The sequence below is a fragment of the Acomys russatus genome, chromosome 22 (genome assembly GCF_903995435.1).
Source record: "Acomys russatus chromosome 22, mAcoRus1.1, whole genome shotgun sequence".
Lineage (NCBI taxonomy): Eukaryota > Metazoa > Chordata > Mammalia > Rodentia > Muridae > Acomys > Acomys russatus.
This window is the reverse complement of record NC_067158.1, coordinates 58,779,849-58,793,675: the sequence shown is the minus strand read 5'-3', so window position 1 is coordinate 58,793,675 and position 13,827 is coordinate 58,779,849. Positions and strand designations below refer to the sequence as shown.

The 13,827-nt window shown below is 37.1% G+C and overlaps 1 protein-coding gene across 1 annotated transcript in view; it reads left to right on the top strand.

Moving 5' to 3' along the window:
- Gabra2 (gamma-aminobutyric acid type A receptor subunit alpha2) overlaps positions 1-13,827 on the top strand; it is a 126,901-nt gene that overhangs the window by 47,467 nt on the left and 65,607 nt on the right. The window contains exon 4 of the mRNA XM_051164856.1: positions 12,991-13,058. Coding sequence (XP_051020813.1) covers positions 12,991-13,058 — 68 coding nt within the window. The remainder of the gene's footprint in view (positions 1-12,990; positions 13,059-13,827) is intronic.

Sequence of the window (13,827 nt, the reverse complement as noted above, 5' to 3'; positions counted from 1 at the left end):
AGGGGAGAGAAGGGGAGGAGGAGAGGGAGACCCTGCATGGACTTCAAAGACAAATTAGTCTTATCAGTCAGACATTACTACATGGGACTATGGTCTCAAGCTGTAGTTGAACTTTAATGTCTGTAGCATGGTCAGGAGGCTAAAGGTTTCTATTATTTAAAATGTTTATTGCTTGACAAATAATACTAAAGATATTTGGCACATACTGTAATATATATATATATATATATATATATATATATATATATATATATATATGTATATGGGAAAATCAAGTAAATTTATATATCTATCTCTACATACCTTTAGATAAGACCTGTAAAATCATTATTTTAATGTTTTTGAAATAGATATCAGGATTACTATATTATAATAATTTTAAAGGTTTTTGAGAAACTTACCTTTTCCAAATTGCTGTATTAATTTACACTTCCACCAAAGACTATTATAGCTCTCTTTTTTCTTTACATTGTCAATGCTTAGTATGTATACCTAATGTTTTCAATAGTATTCACTCTAACAGCAGTGGGATGATTTTGGTAATTAGTGATGCTGAGTATATTTGTTATAACTGTAGGCTATCCTACTGTTTGCTTTCTTTCTGAAGTGTCTGGGTATGAACATCTTTTCTGTTATATACATTGTAAATAGTTTTATCTCATTTTATGTTTGTATCTTTAATATTAATTGCTTCAGCTTATTTGTGGGCCCTGTATTCTGTTCTGTTGTTCTGTCTGTTTCTATGACAGCACCAGGCTATCTTTATTACTATAATTTGTAGTATAATTTGAGGTTAGGCATTGTGATAATCCAGCCGTGCTCCCACATTTTAGAATACTTTTGAATGTTCATGCTCTTCTGTAGTTCCATATGAGTTCTTGGGTTGTTTTCTACATCTGTGAACTATGGCATTGGAATTTTGATGAATATTGTGTTAAAACTGTACATTAACTTTGATAGTTTAACCATTTTCATGATATCAATTTTTCCAGTTTTGGAGAGTGGAAGATCATTTTATCATCTGGTATCTTCCTTTGTTTCCATTTTCAATGTCTTGAAATTTTCTTTGCAGAGCCGTTTACTTCTTTTTCCTTCATCCTATTGTTTTTAAACTTCTTTTTACTTCTAGATACTATTTGAGATATTGTAGACAATATATTTTCCAAATTTACTTCTCTGAGAGTTTATTATTGGTATATATGAATATTACTGGTTTTTTATATATTTATTTTTTATTCCAAAACTTTCTTGTAAATGCTTATTAGATATAAGACTTTTCTAGTAGAATCCATATGGAATTTTAAGTATAGCATGAAGGATAGTCCAACTGCATCTCTTTCTTTCTCCTCTTTGTCTGTCTGTCTCTGTCTTTGTCTCTGTCTGCCTCTGTCTCTCTCTGCCTCTCTGTCTCTCTCTGTCTCTCTGTCTCTGTCTCTGTCTCTGTCTCTCTCTCTCTTTGGTGGGACAAATTAAGAAAAGTTAGTATTCAATATCTAAACATTTCTTACAGTTAGGTAGTGAATCCATTTGGCCCTTGCGTCTTCTATGTAGTTCTTAAGTGTGAGATAATGTGCCCTCTTTCCTGCTGTTGTAGATTATATTTTAGGGTTTAATAAGAGAAAGTATTTTCCAGGCCAATGCATCTTCCTTTCACTTAGATGTTTCTATAATTTCAGGCTTTAATCTGTTTTGAGTGGTCCGTTGTGTGAGGGTTTAAGACAGAGTCCAAGCTCCTTCTCCTGCATGGAGTCTGCCAATTTTCCTAATCTGATCGATTGAAGAATGATTCTCTCTCCATTTGTGTTCTGGACACTTTTGTTAATAATCAGTTCACTGTCGAGGCCTGCTTCATTTCTCCTGTTCATTTTTAACACGATCTGGAAAATTTCCTCCTCTCCCTGTACCTTTCACCAATATCTTGTGATAGGTGTCAAAAGGCTCGTTCAGGAGTCTTCTTCTGTCATTGATCTTTTTTTGTCCTCACATACTTGATCTTCCCCTGCCTACCACCATCTTCCCATCTGTAGGCTGTGTGTTCAATTATCGTCCATCTTAAATAAGACAAGGTAGAATTCCACCATAACATATTCTCTCCCTTCCCTAATGCTGCTTGACCTCTGCACAGATGCCTAATTCTCTTAATGGTTCCCAGATCTCTAAATCCAATGTTTGGATCACAGATTCTTCGTCCCTGCAGTAGTTTCAGCAGTCCTTCCTTCTTCATAGACGTACAAATTGTTTTTGTGACTTTTTATGTGCTGTGCATGCAAAAATCACAGGTCTCTTCTCAAAGAAAGATAAAAGTTTATTCTGCAGTAAAATATTAATGCCTATTTAGGTTATCCAAACTTCATGTGTGAATATGAAAACATTTTATGAGGTTTTTGTTGTAAAAGAACAAAGAGAGATTTTAATCACGATACTGTTCAAATACACTTTTGAGTACATCAGGTGGGAGAATTGTGTCAAAACAAAGAAATCTATTTTTTACAATACTCAAAGGACTACCTTTCTTGTTTATCAAACTTGATTTACTAGCCAGTTTGTGAATTCACCTTAGAATTCAACAGAGACAGGGCCCTTCTCCCAGTGCAGCAAAGCCTCAGTCTTGGTCAAGGCCAGGAGCAGGCAGTAGAGGAAGGGGTGGTAAGGCAGAGATTGAAAAGGTCTTCCGTGGTCAGGTCTTGTTCCCCCAGTCCAAAGCCTCACATGAGATCTAACAGTACTTAACAGGTTGTCTGCCTGATGTATGTACTTAGGGTCACGGGACTGGGGGAGGCAGGAATGAGGCTCATTGTCACTGATCCTGTTAGGATATAGATGGCTGCCCCCTACTCTTTAGTCCCTCTCAGACTGGACTTTAGTGTAGACCCAGGCAGGTCTTGATTGTCGCTTCAGTCTCTGTGAGCCCCTGTGAAACTTGCTTAATTGATTCCATGGGCCATATTCTCCTGGTATCCTCGAACCTGCTGGCTCTTACAATCCTTCTCCCACCTTTTCTGCCAGGTACCCCAAGCTTCACCTATTGGAATCTAGGTTAAGGATTTCAAAGGCTACCTGATGGCATCCTTAGCTCTTGGGTTGGTGGGAGCTGGAGATTTGCTGCTGGTGTATTCAAAAATGACTTGACCATCGTCACAAGCATGCTAAGTCAGACACAGAGGTGGACCAGTAACGACCATCAATGTGGGCTAAAAAAAAGCGGAGTATAATTTGGACCTGAATTTGCAACATCGTCACTTCTTTAAACCACTATTCTAATCTGTTCATTGGTGGTGTAGAAAGGTCAGTGTGAGAAGGGATTTCTTAATAGGAACTTTTGTTCATAGCATCTGTGTCTTACAATACTCTCTTCTGCCTCTCTGGATTTCATTGTTTTTTAACCCAATTTCTAAACTCATTTTTTTCTGATTTCTTCAAATTGTGAATCTGTGTTCTTTTACTTTGCTGGTCTTTTCTCTGATTTAATCAAAACACTTCTTAGACGCTATCAAAAAATGGCACCTGACCCCATGTCTTTGTTTTTTTGTTTTTGTTTTTTTTGGGGGGAGGGAGTAGGTTGTTTTTCTTTAAGAAATTTTCATTTTGAAAAATAAAAACAAACAAACAAACAAACAAACAGAGTAACAATGTAAAGTTCATCTGCTCTACCTAGGAGTTTAAAATTGTACTGTACACTAATGTCAAGCACAAACATCTTATATGACACATCTCCATATTTCCCCCACTGAACAGGGTTGACACTATGCTTACCAAACAGCGACCAATGTCCCTGTGCTCATACCGTCACACAGAATTCTCCATTTTATCTTGTGAATTCCACTGCTTTGGGTATTGATATAAATGGAGTCATGTAGTGTCTGTCTCTCTGTGACTCTTAATGTTTCTCCTGGTTTAACATGTAATTATTTAGACAATTAAAAGGTTTTCTAACCACGCAACCTCTGAGTTCCCTGAGATTTTTCTCTGCAGTCACTGCCACTTTGTAATTCCATGTAGCCCGCCTCCTTCTGCCGCGTGCATCTGCTTTGCTAGCGTGCTTCCCTCATATGCTGACTGTAACAGGCTCGGGAGTCTTGCAGCCTTTGCTGTGTTCCTTGGCTGCAGCAGTGCATTTTTGTCTTGTCTAGCTTGAGAGGCAGCACTATCATCATCATTATCATCCCACTGGATCATGCCACTTAGCCACTGTTCTCACGGCTCTTCATGGTGTCACGTACAACAAATCTCCCTTTCCCCCCTTTGTTAAAGCCAAATAATAGTATACTGTATAATAAAATTTTCTGGTTATCTCTAACATAGTGGCCTGTGGCCATGTCTGTGGGGCTTTAAAAAATATTTATTTACTTTAATTCCCCTCACTCCTTTTCTTCCAGTCTCTCCTGTTCCCCTTTCCTCACACCCATCTACTCCTTTTTCCCTTCTCCTCAGAAAAAGGGAGGCCTCCCTCATGGAACACTGTTAACTGAGGAGCTTGTTACCTATACTATTATAGGCCTTAGTTTTCACACAATCACAGGGAGGTACAATATAGAACTACAACTGATATTTCAGTTTTTATTGTAAGCAGTGAATGTAATATGTAAGAAACTTGTACTAAACGTTGGACAGCAGAGCTTCATATCACAAAGAAGGCAAAGGCATGCTGGTGAAGTAAAGGAATGGAGCGCTTTCAGTTACAATGCTCTACGGCTCGATGCAAACAGAGTCTGATGTCTGAGGAAAGGCTCAAAATAATATTTTCTTGGAAAGTGGCTAGCATGAAGTAGTTGACCCTCCATAAATGTCTCTTCAATAAATAGGAACACAATATACCCAGTGAGGTTAAAGAATGAGCTGTGTGTGTGAGAACAGGGTCTCTGATGCTTGCGGAGACCAGCCATGTTTGATGACTATCCAGGATGCTAATGAGACAGACCACCGAATAGTAGCAGAAAACAGAAAAGGTGCCTGCACCATGATCTTCAAGTGTTTTGTACATTAGAGAGATGTAAGGGGCTTAGCTCTGGCTTCCACTGAGATGAAGAGATTCTAGGCTGTCATGAAGTGAAGCAGCCCAGTCTCATTTACGAGTTAAAAAGAAACACTGGCTGAAAGGAACACGTGTGGAGTGGCAGAATGAGGTCCTCAAGAAATCTGCCCCTGCACAAAAAGTGGCAAGGACAGTGACAAGGGTTATATAATTGACTTTTAGAGATGCCTGGAAATTAACCAGAGGCTTGTAACAATCCCAGGACTATTTAGAAGGAAAGAAATAGATGTATCATAACAAGTCAATTGGCTTCTGGCATTTTAATTTTTATTATCCTGTTCACTTATCTGTATTACACGCTCAGTTTGAAAACTACCAACCTTGGAGCTATTCAAATCATGAAATGCAACACCCTACAACTCACTGGTGGGCCCAAGTGGAACAGAATTCTCTCTTCTTTTTTTTTTTTTTTTTTTTTTTTAAAGAAAAGTGTGACATGGTGGCACTCAGAGGAAGGACAGCAGGCTACCAAGAAGAGACTTGATACCCTATGAGCATATACAGGTGGAGGTAATCCACCACAGGAACAGTCATAGGGGAGGGGAATAAGGGGAAAATGGGAGGGAGGGAAGAATGAGAGGATACAAGGGATGGGATAACCATTGAGATGTAACAAGAAAAAATTAATAAAAAAAAAAAAAGAAAGAAAGAAAGAAAGAAAGAAAGAAAAGTGCCATCTCCAGAGAATTCTTGCATTTGGAAATGTATGTTAATCAGGAATTGTTTTCATTTAACTTGGTACTGGTGACTCTGTGCAGGTACCACTATTATTTTATTTATATATTTTATTAATTTATTCATATTACATCTAAATTGTTATCCCATCCCTTGTATCCTCTATTCCTCCCTCCCTTCCATTTTCCCCTTACTCCCTTCCTCTATGACTCTTAAGACATGTGCAAGAAAAAAAAATCAGTATCTTTGTGTTGGTTTAGATATTTTAACAGAGATACCATCTGGAGTTAACAAGAACCTTGTGAAAAAAAATTAAAAGGAAAGCAAAAAAATAAATAAAAGAAACTGGAGCTAAGGTTATAACTGAGGGAGGGGGACTTATAACTTCATTCATTGTGGCCTTGTTTTCCATTTAGAAGTAAAAGCTAAGGCAGAGCTACAAATCATCCAGTATAGTTGAAGGCATTATTGAATCTCCTACATGACCTCTCAGATTCTGCCTTAGGACTAAAAGACTTAACATTTCCATGAATAGAAAATGAATAGAATATAAGCTTTGCAGAAATAGTTTTATAAAGACATCAAACAAAAAAGTAGTTAAAGGAGCAAGTGGTAACACATACAATGAAAGAAGGATTTCTGAGTTGTCATTACCATTTACATTAGCTAAAATGTCAAGCTTCAGCTATAAAAATACGACTAATGCAAGGAAACAGGGAAATCTGTTTCATATACAAACTAAACTGAACTTTAAGAAGCGTTGATATCACACTTTCTTTTAAACAACAACTCAAGATTCCAAACACTTAAAAGCAATCAGAAAGTTGTTATGCAGCTGAGACAACAGTTGAGTAAGTGCTTTTCTGTCCTAAAATATTCCTATTTCATTTATCACCAGGTATCTAGATGTGTGATGTGTTAGTGACCAGAAGATGAATAAAGTTGCTGTTCTTTGACTCACACAAATTGTCAATGGAGCAACTTTTGTTAACTATTAGTATTAAGTTGACGTTAATTCCAGTTAAATAATTTTGAAAACACCAAGGCAGTAATCTCCTGGTTGATAATTAATGAAACAACTCACAATTCTCTCATACACATGGAATTAACATATCTATATAATACAAATAAAATTAGGAATCACAGAAACACAGTAAAGAACATTTAAAAGGAGAAATGGATATTTGAAACAGCATTCAAGGTCCTGCCTACTCACATTTGGCAATTACCAAGGAAAGAGAGAGTTTTCAACAGTGCAAATCAACTAGAACAATAAATATGTATAGCCTATGTAAGCCAATAATAGCATACCACATATTCTTGTTAACTGCACATGATCTTCTGTGACCAGCACGGCGTAGGGACTGACCCGAATCGAGCAACAAGCAATAAAGAAATGCTAGAGAATCTGGGATCTAGCAGGCCTAGCACTCCGGGGGAGATGTGTGGAAACTATCCAGGTTTGTAATATCCAGCAGTAGGAACAGAGCCGGCCTAGGAAATCTCAGTATGTAGTCTCTGTGGTGGCACAGTCTCTGATTACCATCATCTGGGAGATAGAGAGCCACTTATAGTGTCTGCCTGCATTGGTTTTAGCTGAACATAAAAGGTTACAAACATCTTTTCTCATCCTTACCTAGACGGTTTTGACATTTCTTGAGGCTGACCCGGAGAAGGCGTGACCATTTCTGAAGCATTAGGGTCCTTGATGTGACCATGCTCATGACAGTTACACATACTCAGCTCTTCCCCTTATGGATCACTCTCCAAGGACGTTCATTAACTTTAGATCAACAGCCACATGAAATAAGTTTAAGAAAAATAAAACCAAGATAGCACCAGATAGATTTCCAAAGTGGCTGTACTAGTTTGCATTCCCACCAGCAATGAAGCTCAGAAAACTGGGAATAGGGCTTCCTCAAGACCAAGCTATTCCACTCCTTGGAATATACCCAGAAGATGCTCCAGCACACAACAAGGAAATATGCTCAACCATGTTCATAGCAGCCTTATTCATAATAGCCAGAACATGGAAACAGCCTAAGTGTCCATCAGTAGAAGAATGGATAAAGAAACTGTGGTACATATACACTATGGAATACTACTCAGCTATTAAAAACAAGGAATTCCAGAAATTTGTGGATAAAGGGATTGAGCTAGAAATGATTATAATGAGTGAGTTAACCTAGAAGCAGAAAGAGTTAAATGGTATATATTCATTTATATCTGCACACTAGCCCAAGGGGCATGTCCCACGGAAGCCTTCACTTACCAGGAAACTGGGACAGAGGGGAGGACATCCTATCCTATTGGGACTCTAGATGAGAGGAGCATGGGAGAATAGCAAAGTAGAAGGATCCAGAGGGTCCTAGAAACCTACAAGTAGAACATTATGATAGGCAGATTTGGGCCCAGGGGTCCCACACAAACTAAGGCACCAGCCAAGGACAATACAGGCGGTAAACCTTAAACCCCTACCCAGATCTAGCCAATGGACAGAACATTCTCCACAGTTGAGTGGAGAGTGGGGTATGACTTTCACATGAACTCTGGTGCCTCATATTTGACCACGTCCCCTGGAGGGGGAGACCTGGTGGCACTCAGAGGAAGGATAGCAGGTAGCCAAGAAGAGACTTGATACCCTATGAGCATATACAGGGGGAGGTAATCCTCCTCAGGCACAGTCATAGGGGAAGGAAATAATGGGAAAATGGAAGGGAGGGAAGAATGGGAGGATACAAGGGATGGGATAACCATTGAGATGTAACAAGAATAAATTAATAAAAAATTAAAAAACAAAACAAAACCAAAAAAACAAAATTAAAAATAGTCATGGAAAAAAAATAAAACCACAGGTAGTGTGATTTCTAAGCACTAAAGATTAAAATTACAAATCAAAACTAAAATTGATTTGAGAAAGCAAGAAAGTCATACTTGAGCATACATGTTCACGTACACACACACACGAATATGTTTTGAGCATGTATAAGGGCAAAATAGCAGAGAATAAAATATTTGAATGAAATGAAGTATAACAGAATGCATTTATTATTATTATCATTATCTTAGTTGTGCTTGGTGGTTCACTCCTATAATCTCAGGGTTCAAGAAGCCAAAACAAGAGCATCACAGTGAGATTAGAGCCAACTTCAGCTACAAGTGAGTCCCAGGCCAGCCTGGGCTACATACTTAGACATTATATCAAAAAGTCATTGATTAATTTATTTCATGATACAAATACTATGAAAGCTAGAGATTAAATAGATTCCATGTAACAAAATGTAAGCCAAAGAGCAAGACCTATAGAGATATAAGATCAATCAGTGAATAAAGAATAGTTGTTTTCAGAGCCTTGGTGAAGGGAGAAATGTGACTTGCCCCTACACAGAAAAACACTGAATCATACAATTTTAAAGGGTAAATTCCATATTATTTAAGGTGCAGCTCTATAAATATTTTAGTAAAAGTCAAAGAATAGCCTGCAAGGACAGAGAAGTGGAGACAGTATGCCAATAACATTATGATCCATGCTCTGGAGTAGTAACAGCAGAGTGCGTAATAGATCTTTGTAGTATACATTTCTACAAGAGAGTTGCTGTTAAAAGGATGCATGCCCTGGACTACATCTTCACCCCCTTCTTCCCTTTTACCTACATTTTCATCCGTACGTCGGAATGGCAGTATCATGAAATCAGAAAATCCTACCAACCTTCATATTTCACCGGAGACATTTCATCTAGACTCTCAAAGCCTTTAAAACGCAAGGCCACCATGTCAGCCACAGGAGGGAGAGAGCAGAGAGCTTAACAACAGCCTCATAATTAATCCAAGGAAAACTCTGTAGTGTCTGAAAATATTGCTTCCTACAAAACCACAGTCACAGGTGCTTACAGAGGGCCTGTAGACACCAGCTAGCTCCTAGCACGATTACCCCAACTTTACCTACCATCGTGGCATCAACAGTATATAACAGGACTTACGTTGTTTCTCAGTAGGAGGGAATTCATGATTGGCGCTGTTAGACTTCATCAAGTGCCCATGGTTGGAAAGTAGAAACAATTAAACAGTAAGGCAGAGAAGAAATTAGTCTACCTTACGCAAGGCATGTTCATAGCCAGCGTGAAGGCTGACTCAGGACCTCTGTTAGGCTGTTCACTAAGAACACACAGGACTTGAAAGTATGATGACTCATCATTCCTAAACTGCATGGATCAAGGTTTCTTCCAGCTAGAAAGTATCTTTTGCTTACTTTGTGATAACCACAAGTCTAATAAATCAAAACACTGTTATGTACACCATTAACACAGCTGTACACTGTTCTAATTCATAGACACAAACAAGACACAACATCCATGAAATAATTTACAGACCCACTTTGACAAATCAGTGTCACATGATCCATACATAATCTTATCTGTATAATCTCGTCTCTTTTACTCTATTCATTTACTTCTCCTATCTTACAGAAGTTCATATCATAAACATTGAAATTTAGATATAGACGCTTAGAATGGTGTTAGACATAACAAATATTGTCATTGTCACTAAAATATTTCATTAATCCACATTGCTGGTTTATACCTCTATCCATGCCAAAATCCTCAAACCTCTCCCACAAATCCACATTTTCTGGGCTCAGCTATTACATACATAATGGTTTGACACTCAACATCAGATGCTTTTTGGCTGACTTTCCCTTTCTTGAATCTCACTTGGAGATGATCCCGTCACTGCATCTATTATTCAGCAAGGTCTATGAAGTCATAAACCATAAAGTTATTTCCTTTCTTTCAGGTAACATTGCACACCTATATTTTGTGTCTTTATGGCTTCTCTTATATACTCAGAACTGCGAGGCTCATCTTATTTTTCACCTTCATGCTGTTAGCTGGCACATCCTGAAAGCTACCAGATGCTGATAATGCTCTTTACCCATTGCTTGTCCTTAACATAAAAGGGACATAAAAAGGATCTTAGCATCATGCATTTTTGTTTTCTCTCCTCCTCAACTTTGCTACTCAGACTAAGGGGAATCATTTTTCCCCAGTTACAACAAAAACTCCTTAATATTGTAATTTCTCTTTCCTGGCCTATTATAATTAGTTATTTATAATATCTGAAGTTTATGTCATTTGTGTATTGAATAAATGCAGCAGCGTGATTGATGTTTTGAGGCAAATAAAATCTTGGGTTTCATTTTGTAATTTCTCTATAATAATCATATAAGGTAGAATATGACAGTAACATACTTTGAGAAGTCAGTTCAAAGTGGTAATGCATGACCTTTGTTAAAAAATAATGCTGGGTTTTAAGAGAGAAAGAAGAGAAATTAAATCAAGCACACAACTTTTCTAAGCAGGGGATCTTGTATTTCTGCACAGGTTGCAGTCCCAGAAACTTGACTTTCTATATGAATTTCAGACAGCTGTCATGGAGAACAATTGAATTGATTTATTTATGTGCTGAGATACCTATATAATAGAGTTAATAAATGTAGTTTGAACATTGAAATGGTATGCAGAATAAATATGTTAATCAATGCAATTTGACACAGACCATACAGCAAGTGGTAATGCATATATAATAAGAAACTACATATATTATCAAGTTTATTTCTCACTCTGGTACAGTGCTTTAGTGTAGCGTGAAGATTTAGAAACCAGAGATCTTGGCTTTTACAGCTGGGCTCTGTCTACTATACTAGGCGTGGGTCTTTGGTAATGTTTCATAGTTTACTGTGAATTATTGTAAACGTCACAGGGGTGTAACAGAGAATTTGTATTATACAGCTAGCATGAAAATTATTCTATACTAAGTCCCTTGAAGAATACCTAGTGAGGTATAAATTTTAATTTAAAAAAGTCTGTGTATTAAAAAACTTTTGTTTAAAGTATTGTATTCTTGTTTCAAAATTGTGTGCATATGTTACTTCTTTGTAAATTAGTGGCCACAATAGATAGGAAATATTTCCTTATATTGTTCATGTGGAATTATAATCATTGCAATAGACACTTAGCATGTGATGATGAAAACAAATGATGTCTTTAACTTTTTAATTTAAATTCAAATGTCTAAATCCTCTGGTTAATTGATAAATTTTTGTTAATTGTGTTGTAGTTCATATATTATATTATTTTAGATTTCAATTCTATTTAATTCATATGAAGCTTAGCACTTCAGGGAGTTGTAAAGACATTTATAGTTCAAGATTTTTTGGAAATAATCCAATATAGATTAACTGTTATTTACTATTTATGTTATTAATTAATAAGATTACATATATGAATGAGTCACATTTATTTATGATGATGGACAATTTGTAATTTATTTTCAGGAAAGAAAATTAATTTGTACTCTAAATAATTAGTCTGATGTGCAAACTATGAATCTCAGTCATCCTGAAATGACATCTAAAATATTAGTATAATCATCAAATTTAGACTATCATGTAATAACTATGATCTATTGTCAGTTTTCCTGATAATTTGTTCAACTGATTTACTTAAGATTGTTTCTAAGAAGCTACTCATAATTAACAATACAATCTTTAAAAAACTCTAAATGAGAGATGCATGGGAGAATAGCAAAATAAAAGGATACAGAGGGTCCTAGAAACCTACAAGTAGAACAATATGATAGGCAGATTTGGGCCCAGGGGTCCCGCTCAAACTAAGGCACCAGCCAAGGACAATACAGGAGGTAAACTTTAAACCCCTTCCCAGATCTAGCCAATGGTCAGAATATTCTCCACAGTTGAGTGGAGAGTGTGATACGACTTTCTCACGTACTCTGGTGCCTCACATTTGACCATGTCCCCTGGAGGGGGAGACCTGGTGGCACTCAGAGGAAGGACAGCAGGTAGCCAAGAAGAGACTTGATACCCTATGAGAATATACAGGGGGAGGTGATCCCCCTCAGGAACAGTCATAGGGGAGGGGAGTAAGGGGAAAATGGGGGGGGGGAGGAATGGGAGGATACAAGGGATGGGATAAACATTGAGATGTAACAAGAATAAATTAATAAAAAAATTAAAAATAAAAAAAAATTAAAAATAAAAAAAAAACAGGACCATCAAAAAAAAAATTCTACTCAAGCATGGCTTCTAAACAGAAATGTAAAAGCACCTCTAGGCATAACTTCTGTTATTTATGAAGATTGTTTGGAATGTGTAAAGCAATATTACCGTTATCACCCATTTCCTTATCACACGATACACTCAATCTTTTTCTCTCACAGACGTCACTATGTAAAATCTATGTCTAATTTCCTTCTTTTCCTATTAGACAGTATTACTGAAGTCTTCACTAACATCTACGTGACCAGTTTTGGCCCCGTCTCAGATACAGATATGGTGAGTGTTTTGTTTTTTTTTAATATCAAATATGTTTCTTTTAACCTATTGGAAATGGTGATAATTTAGGGTAAGTAAGTATTTTCACTGTCATAGGATTCTTTATATAAGTCATATCTGGCCACATGAACAGAAAGTTGAAGATGTGTTTCTGCTTCTGTGCCACACAGCTTAAGCTTGAATCTTTAAATGAGCTCATTATATGTATTTTCTATTTTCTCCCCAAACTTAGCTACCTCGCTGCAATGAGGCATGCAATTAAAATGTAAGAAGAACAGTTATATTGCTGGTGGTGACTCTCCAGAATTAGGGCAGCTGACTGACTTCCATATGACTGATGCGTTTCATAGGCAGTTGCTTCTCACCATGAGTTGTGAGCGCTACACAAAGACAGCCTCGCAGTCACTGGGCAAAGGTGTTTCATTGTCATGCAGTCCGCACACAGGAGGCACACATGCAAAGAAATTGAAAGAAAACTAGAGTTTTGAGCTAGCCAGTGGAGGTACACTTGTTTAATCTCAGCATGCAGATCTCTGTAAGTTTGAGGCCCACAGAGCAAGTCCTGGGACCTCCAGGACTATCTTGTGTTGAAACAAAACGAAATTAGAGTGTTGAAATTACTAGATGTTGTTGAATTGATGTTTATTTGTATTTCTTTAAATGAGATGTATAAAAGAGAGAAAAACTGATGGACAACATACATTCTTAATTGTATATAAAAAAGGTAGTAAATTTTTTTTTCATGAAATAATATTTTTTCACTGGTACT